Source organism: Elephantulus edwardii, unplaced genomic scaffold (genome assembly GCF_000299155.1).
Source record: "Elephantulus edwardii isolate Elephantulus edwardi_28Jun2011 unplaced genomic scaffold, EleEdw1.0 scaffold00060, whole genome shotgun sequence".
NCBI lineage: Eukaryota > Metazoa > Chordata > Mammalia > Macroscelidea > Macroscelididae > Elephantulus > Elephantulus edwardii.
Window position 1 is genome coordinate 13,479,456 of NW_006399810.1, and position 9,300 is coordinate 13,488,755.

The 9,300-nt window shown below is 37.6% G+C and overlaps 1 protein-coding gene across 1 annotated transcript in view; it reads left to right on the forward strand.

Annotated features, from left to right (window-relative positions):
- The window catches only part of WDR60 (WD repeat domain 60), a 290,279-nt gene that overhangs the window by 237,172 nt on the left and 43,807 nt on the right, over nucleotides 1–9,300 (forward strand). Inside the window, exons 18-22 of the mRNA XM_006887691.1 lie at nucleotides 2,501–2,673; nucleotides 4,828–4,990; nucleotides 7,225–7,338; nucleotides 7,440–7,501; nucleotides 8,328–8,379. Coding sequence (XP_006887753.1) covers nucleotides 2,501–2,673; nucleotides 4,828–4,990; nucleotides 7,225–7,338; nucleotides 7,440–7,501; nucleotides 8,328–8,379 — 564 coding nt within the window. The remainder of the gene's footprint in view (nucleotides 1–2,500; nucleotides 2,674–4,827; nucleotides 4,991–7,224; nucleotides 7,339–7,439; nucleotides 7,502–8,327; nucleotides 8,380–9,300) is intronic.

Genomic DNA, 9,300 nt, shown 5'->3' on the forward strand with positions numbered 1-9,300 from the left:
AAGTCCCTTATCTGACATGTCATTACCAAACACTTTTTTCCCAGTCTGTGGCTTCCCTTTTTACCCTGTTAGAGAAGTTTCTGGATGCGCGTAGTTGTTTTGATTTGCATCTTTCCTAGAGCTAGGGATTTTGAACATGTCTTCACTTGTTTCTTCACCATATTGTATAGTCAAACAATGGAACACTGTGCAGCACTGAAAAACAAGGACCTCAAGAAATATACAAAATGGGTGACCCTGGAAGACATGCTGAGTGAAATACCTCAGTCACAAAAGGACAAATACTGCATGCCACTGTTGTAAAACGGGACTGTATCAGGGTTGGGGAAACTACGAAAAGAGAGGATAAATAAGGTACATTGCTTGGAAACAGATGAGGGAAAGAATTGCTTAAAAGGAATATATGATTAGTTATTATTTGTATGATAACAGTCTAGATTAAAAGCTGCATAGTAAAATGGACTGGGGTATTGTACAACAATGAAATAATTTTCTTTTTATTTTTCCAAAGAGAAAAGCAAACTGGGGGAGGCAGGGAGGAAAATGTGCAACAATGAATGAATGGAAATCCAAGTTCTCTATAAACTGTCATTAAAATCTCAATTAAAAAAAGGTAATTCAGAATGTCCTGCAGTCTCCCCTCTGTTCCTCCAGACCGATTTTGGCTCCACACGTAGGGCTTCGTACTTGTAGGCATGTCAGAAGCCGCGAGTGGCTTCTCTATTGCCTGGCCTTGACTTCTGCCTGCGCAGCTTCCAGGCTCCCCTGCGGCTATGAGTCCTGACAGCACGTAACAACAACAACAAAACAATTCAGAATAGAAAAACAAAAATAATTCTTTGTGGCCAAGTGGGATTCATAACAGCTGTGCAAGGATGGTTCAATGTAAGAAAAACAAATCGACGTAATTCACCACATTAACAAAACAAGTAACAAGAAACGTAAGATTCTAGCTATTGATGCAGAAAGGGCATTTGACAAAATCCAACACCTGTTTCTCATTAAGACACTCAGAAAAATTGGAATAGAAGGGAATTTCCTCAACATAATGAAAAGTATCCTTCTCAATGGGGAAAGACTAAAAACATTTTCTTTGCTAATAGAGACCAGACAAGGATGTCCACTGTCACCACTTCTAGTCAGTATTGTATTGGAAGTACTTGGTAGGGTAGTATGACAAGAGAAGGAAATAATACGCATCCTGATTGTCAGAGAAATGGTTAAACTGTTGGTATATGCAGATGATATGATAATGTACACAGAAAAACCCCAGGGACTCAACAAAAACGTAGAGCTAGTAGGCCAGTTTAGTTGAATTGCAGATACAAGGTCCATAACCAAAAATCAGTGGGATTCCTTTACAGTAACAAAAAGAACTTAAGAGAAGGAAACCAAGAAAGCAATACCATTTACAATAGCCATCCACAAATTGAAATACTTGGGAGCAAATCTAAGTAGAGACACAAAAAATGTATACAAAGGAAACTACAGAACGTTTTTGCAAGACACAAGACCTAAATAAATGGAAAAATTGTGCCCTGTTGATGGATAGGAAGACTCAATATTGTGAAAATGACAGTCCTACCAAAAGCTACCATGTTCAGCACAATCCCAATACAGATACCATTGTTCTGCATCATCACCAGTATTCAATATAAGTTTTAAAAAAAGTTTAACCCTTCTTATAAGTGCATAGTGGTATCCCACTATCATTTTAATTTTCCTCAATAAATTTTAGAGCAAAGAACTTGTCTGACCAAGCCAAAACTTTTTGGAAAGAAGCTTATACCATGTGGTCTTTATGACCCTTTCTGGATTTATAGTCCTTTGACTCAGGGGTTTAGTACATCTTCAGAGGAGTAGTTGGATTTGTCTTCAACTTGTTGACATTTCCAGCTGGAAATCTTTAGCTCCTTTTTGCCTATCGGATACAAACCAGTCATGGATTTTACATTCTCTACTTTAACACATTACTTAGTGTCATCTGTTGAATTGTAGGAATTGTTGGACCAAAGGAAATATTGCCAACAGAATCTTGAATTTATTTTACTTCATTTTAATTGAATAGCATCTCTGTAAGTAAACCCAGCTGTACCTAATGTTTTATTTAAAGATACTCTGAAGGCCATAGTAAGCAAAAGGATCAAATTAGATTATTCCTAGTGTGTTTCTATATACAAAATTTTGACTATAGGGCATATACTCAAGTAATTTTGTCTTTATGTACATAGCTAAAAGACAAAATGGAAAATATATACTGTTTTGGGTGGCATTGCTGACAGAATTGTAGGATTTCTCATTAGTAATCCCCCAGGTCAACCCTGACAGGCTTTCCAGAATAAGATGGCCATTTGTTTAAACCCATACTTCACATATGTATAATTTTGAAGAATCATGGAATCAATTGGAATGTATTTGAATGTTATTAGGAATGCTAATTTAACTGTGATTCTTTTAGGTTAGTAAATTGTAACCCTGTTTTTATTAATTTTATCTGTAGATCGAAAAGTGTACTATCTGCATGCCTCTCAAGTTCAGAGGCAGACCATCGTCTCTGTTCATGATTTACCTGAAAAGGCATTCTCAAATCAACTGGACAGAAGATACATTCTCTGTGTCTGGGATATTTGGCAGCCTTCAAGCCCACAAAAGGTTTTGATATGTGAATCAAAGGTATAATTCAGAGACAGAATCATACATTTAACAGAGGGTAGGGAGGGAATTTCTTGGACATACAGTTCAGGGTGTACTGCCAAGTGCATGAATAGAGAAGAGGGAACAGGAGAAGAAAGAGACTTAGAAAGGACTTTTTTCAATGTAATTTTCTTACCTACTATCATCAAGTTGAAGGAATTCTATTGGATTGTATTGGACTGACAACCAAAAGATTGGTCATTTGACTCTACCAGCTGCTGAAGGTTTACTGGGGTTTGAAATTGACTCTTTAGCAGTGACTTTTATAGTTCACTTGTACATATTACAGTTTTGACAAGAAGAAATTATTGCTTTAAAAGAACAACTCAGATAAACTTATCTGACGGTGGAGGTCATGATTATCGCAGAACATTCTCTGAGGTCAATTTAGAATTATTTCCTAAATATAGTTAGTCGTCGTTGTTATATGTTGTTGGGTCAGAACCAAACCATAGCTGACTCTCCAGCTGGTTTTCAGAGACAATAAATCACACAGGAATAGACTGGCTGTCCTTCTCCCACAGAGCAGGTGGTGGACTGGGAACTCAGCTCCTTACACTGGGCCACCAGAACTCCCCTATATTTAGGAGTAAGCTTATTAAAAGCATTTTGCTGACTATGACTCAGATTCTAGGTGTTTGTTACTTTTCTTGCTCTTTATGGGTCTTATGTACTTTTGAGATTTGTACTCTAATTTAAAATACATTTGCAGTTTCCTAAGTAGTTTAAAGTAACCCATCCTTTTGCCACTTCAAGACCCCAGTCACTTGTGTTTTCCAGTGCCTGATTGACAGTGCTGGGGTTTGATGACCACACATATACAGAGGAAGGCCTCCTTTCCTTGTTGATTTGGATAATATCTGTCTTTTCCTATTCATATTCTCCTTGACTTCCATCAAAACCATTAGTTTTCACCATAGCTGCATAGAAGAATAAGCATTATAGTTGTCAGTTTTTGGAATTTGATGAATAATAACTTTGTTTTTCAGTTCAAGGCTTTGTTTTATGAATAGCTCTGGAGGCTTGCTTGCTGGTTCAAAGCTCTGGTGCTAATGGAAAGATTGGTGGATGTAGAGCTGTCAGTCTGCAGGAAATCCTCAGGGTCTTACAGGGTCACTGAGTGGGAACTGCCTTGACACAACAACATACAGTAAATAAAAGGCCTAAGTTTAGAGTCACTTTTCTTTTAGACTCAACCAGTTCAGAGAAATACAAAGAATTTTTGAGCATTTCTTATGTATAAGCCATTTACCAGACATGTTATATTTAATTGTAATGATCCAACAAGGTAGGTGAGGAAACCGATGCACAGACAGCACACATTTTTTCCTGTGCTCAAGCATACACAGTCAGTGGTAGAGCCAGAATTTGAAGCCAGATTTTTCTAGTGTGAAAGTTCATATTCTACTTATTATTTCACACAGATTCCTATGACGAAATATCTTAGGGCTATTGTTATTGTTAGATGCAGCTGAATAATTTTCAGCTTATATTGTTGTTATGTGCCATCAAGTCAGAACTGACTCTAGCTGTCCCTCCAGTGGGTTTTCAGAGGCTGTAAATCACGTGGGAGGAGCTTGCTCATCTTTATCCAACCGAGTGGATTTGAATCATCTGTCTTTGGGTTGGCTGTACAACTCTTTACCACTAAGTCATAGTGATCCTTATGACAGAGCAAAAGGAAGGTTTCCTAGACTGTGGTCTTTATGAGGAGCCCTGTGGCAAAGTGGTTAAAGTGCTTATCTGTTAAATGAAAGGGAATCTACTTTCACAAAGATCTACAGCCTTGGAAATCTTGACACTGCTTTCCCCTACAGGGTCACTGTAAGATGAAATTTGACTCGACAGTACTGTTTTCTCTTTGTTTCCTTTCTTGTTTGTTTATAAACCTGTGTGACAGCAGATTGCAAGCTCTTTCCGCTGTGGATCTCCTGGATGGGTTCACATTGCCAATCTCTCAGCAGGCAAGGCTTAATTAACCATTGCACTGCCTGATTTTGTTTGCTTGTTTGTTTTTTAAAGTAAGACTAAAGTACAAAATGAACGGAATCAAATACCAAACTCACTCAATTTAACTTGTGTAGATACAGTTCAAGTGTCTTTTAGTCCTCACATCTTTTGTATCTTTTGTAGGTCACATGCTGCTGCTTTAGCCCTTTCAAAGCATTTTTACTCTTTGCTGGGACAGTGCATGGCTCTGTGCTTGTGTGGGATTTACGAGAAGACTCGAGGATCCATCATTATGTGAAGCTGATTGATTGTTTTTGGACATTCCGGACGTCAACATTTTCTACTGGTTAGTGTCATCTGTCAGCTGATTATATAGAGGATGTATCTTCTAGAAAAACCATGGCAGATTTCAGGACTGTGTTATGTCTTTTTGCATTTATTCAGTTAAATTATCTCAGTGAATGGAGATCTGACCTATTTCTAGTGCCAAAATGTCATTCGATAAATAAACTCCCCAAAATCCGTCCATCTATCAGATAATACTTATCTGTGATAGTGATTTTAATTTGCTTTCTTACTTAATTTCTATGTTAAGAAAAGACAGACACCTGAATGTTATATAACCTTTAGTTTTATATTAGATTGTTTAAAATATGTTTGTATATGTGTGCTCCCTTAGCATGCTTAGTTTAACTAGTGGTCTAGTGGTTAGGAGCTGTACTTTTAATCCCAAAGGCACATGGTTCAAATCCGCTCCATGCTTTGCAGGAGAAAAATGGAAAGTTCTCCTCTCGTGTGATTTACTGTCTCTTAAAATCCTCTGGAGGGTCAGCTGTGGGTCAGTTCTGACTCAAAGGCACACAGCAACAACACAACAACAGTTCTTGATAGGCTAAGTGCTTCTTGAGAATAAAAAGTACCATAACAACTTGATCCTTCATCATCCTTAATTTGCTTCCAGGGAATAGCTTATACCACACCTTATTTAACATTATCAATAGATACAATAACATTTTTTATGTCCGTGGGCTTTTTATGAGAGAAGAAGATGGGCATTCGACTCTTGTTAAGATTTACAGCCCCAGAAACCCATGGAGGGTTGCTACGGTATGGCTTTTTGTAAGTGCTTTGAATACATTGTGTAATTTATTTCTCATAACCACTCTATACCACCACTACTGTTAATAAGTCTTAAGGTCATGTCAGCTGCCTAGGTTGGATCAACCAGAACTCAGAGTCACATTTACAGCCCTGCACAGTTTTGTTGGTCCATGTTGACTATAAGGCTGTGCTGGTAGCTGCATCAGCAAGGGTTTCAGTGAGGACGACTTTCCCCTCAAATTGTAGTTTTCTCTCGTCTCATTCTTTATCCCTCTCAGTGCTTTTGACACTGTGACCGAGAGAGTTATTTGCCATAAAGACTGTCCTTTGCCTTGTGGTGTGTTTGACAGAATACCTGACCTTTATTAACTAGATATAAATAATAGCCCTATTGGAGTGTGACAGTAAAAAATGTTTCTAGACTGTCACATGCCCCAGTGTTGTTGGTATGTGCTGTATAGTTGGAACCACCTTATAGCTGACACTCCAACTGATTTTCAGAGGCAGTATATTGTACAAGAGGAGATTTCTTATCTTTCTTCTGTGGAGCAGAAGGTGGATTTGAACCTCCTGCTTTTCTGTCAGCAGCATAACTCGTTACCGTTAAGCTGCTGGAGCTCCCTGTCCCCACGACAGAGGGAGGGAAAACTCATTCCCAGTTAAGAATACCAACTGTAAAGTGAAAACTTCTTCCCATAGGTTAGACTAATTTATAGCCTTAGCTGGTAATTTCCTTTAATCTATTTGTCATAAGTGTCCTTAGCTGTTATGATTCCCTGTATCTAGTAAAAATATTTAAATTATCATTTTTACGTCTTCTTTCTTAATTTGGTTAAGATCACATCTGAGTTGTACTTTTCCTCTTTAGTCTTTATGTTTATGTCTTTTATACACCATAATCTGGGGTGGTTAGTTGCTTTCAGAGAGCAATTGCACATCAGTGTATCTATCTTCCCCCTGAGTCATGATTCTCTAAGACTGCCACTTTTAGTTCTGCTTTCCTTTTTCTTCCTTTCCTGGAGCTGCTGAGTAAATTCCCAAGTGCAGACCTATGTCCATTGGTCTTGCGTTAGGAATTGGACTTTATTCCCTTGAGGGTGACTGACTGCATTTTCTCTAATCTTTGCTGCACACTCCTCTTTTCTAATGTAAAGTCTGCCCTCCCGTGCCCTCCTCACTGCACTCTTGAAATGATAATGGTAGGGTTACTTTAAGTTGCTGTATAGTCCTCTTTTTAAAGGCATTTTGAGATTTGTAGTCTTCTCTGTATCCTAGTAATGTTGAAAGTAATGGTCATGTATAATTTATTTGTATTTCTTACTAATCTTGTGGGTTTTTTTCAACTTGTGTGGGGAAATTTTGGCTTAAATAATTGCTGTTATTGTTCAGATTCACAGTCACATTTGTCCATTCTTAACATTTCTTTTGTTTTTTGGGTTGTTACTGATATGTGGGCACTGTCCTGTTTTTAAACTCCAGATGGTATCCTTACCTCAGTCAACCATCAAAGTCCTCTTCAAGCAATAGAACCTGTCTCAAAATCCATCTACAAAAAACAGAACGTTGTACTTTCACCTTTTTCTGCTCAAGAAGGTACACAGATACTTCACAATTTTTAAAAATCCTTAAGCCAATAATTATGAAATGCTGTTTCCTTTTTTATAAAATTTCCAATTTTTTTGTATTTTCATTAGAAACATCAGGGTTATCATTCCACATTGCTTCATTGGATGAAAGTGGAGTTCTTAATGTGTGGGTAAGTAAAGATGTTCAAAATATTTGTATGAAAGCAGAGGAAATTTAATAAAACTCAGGGACTCTTGATGAGTGAGCCCTTCTTACTGAATGTAGGTGTGGGATATAGGTGCCTGAATTGGAGGGAGAGGGACAGAAGAGGAAAATAATAAGATAATGATGCAGAGTCTAAAATGGGGAAATCAAGAGTGAACACTGGATTTATTGGTTTGTGTGTGTGTGAGATACAAAGTTTGGAACATGGTAGTTTTGGGGTTGTTGTTGTTGTTGTTGTTATGTGCCGTCGAGTCGCTTGCGACTCATAGTGACCCCATCTACAACAGCCCTAAACTCCGCTCTATCCTGTGCCAATCGCACTGTCTCTGACACTCCCATCCCAGTTATCCCAGTCACTGAAATCAATCCACCTCATAGAGGGCCTTCCCCTCCTGCGCTGTCCCTCCACCCTCTCAAGCGTGATGTCCTTCTCCAAGGACCTGTCTCTCCTCACAATATGTCCAAAGGGACAAAGTTTTGGGGTATGTAATTAAAATTTGAACACAGTGGCAGGGCCAGAGAATGTTAGAAAGAATAATCATAGATAATTAATAGGCAGTGTGAATATTGATGAAATTGCTGAGTGAAGAGCTTTTAAAAGGAATTTAAGAGTAAAATTAATAACATTGAAATTGTTAATTCTAAAAGTAATAATTTTTTCGTGAAGTTCTTCTACTTTTAGAACTAAATCATAGCCATTGTAGGACACTATTTGAATGAGGCTATGCTTTTGTTAGATTGTTCATAAATATAAAAAGGATTCATGTTCATTATTAATATTCTGTTCTTAGGTGGTTGTTGAATTATCAAAGGCGGACATGGCAGGTTCAATAAGTGACTTAGGTAAATATTCAACGAAAAAAAATTTCTGGTTACTGTTTTCTAAAATGAATAAAGAGTGAATAAACCAATAATTGCTTTGGAAAATGTTTAATTGAGCTTCTTGAATAATTAATATTAAAAGTAATCAGTTAAAATGATCAAGTAATATTTTAGTGAACTGAATATTTTATAATAGTAAGGTTTATAGATTCTTTTCATATATCATTTCATTTTATTAAGTTATAAGTTAAGGATATTTGTAATTTCTTTGCTTTTTCCAATATGCTTAATATGTCCAAGTTCTTAACTACTCATTAATTTCAGTTTTATTATTTGTTGGTTTTAGATTTATCCTAGGGCATATCAGTAAAACTAAATAGTTTTCTTAAAAATAGATTGGTTGATTTGTTGTTGTTGTTGTTGTTGTTATGTGCTGTCGAGTCGTTTACGACTCATAGCAACCCTATGTACAACAGCCCTAAACCGTGCTCTATCCTGTGCCAGTCTCATTGCCTCTGACACATCCATCCCGATTACCCCAGTTCAATCACTAGTGTCTGCTTACAACTGTTCCTCTTCCTTTGTATTTCCATGCTTGACAGTTCTACCTAGGTTGCCCTTTCTGTTTGTCTACGTGTGTTGTGTTGTACATAGGGTTTTCAGAGGCCTGCAATTTCAGAAGTGGATGGCCAGTCCTTCTTCCTAGTCTGTCTTAATCTGAATGTTTAGATTTAGAGGAGTATCTGACAGACAGCAATTTGTGGAGTAGATTGGTTGATGTTGTTGTTATGTGCCGTCGAGCTGTTTCTGACTCATAGCGACCCTATGCACAACAGCTCTAAACCCTGCTCTATCCTGCGCCAACTGCACCGCCTCTGACACACCCATCCCGATTACCCCAGTCACTGAATCAATCCATCTCATAGAGGGTCTTCCCCTCCT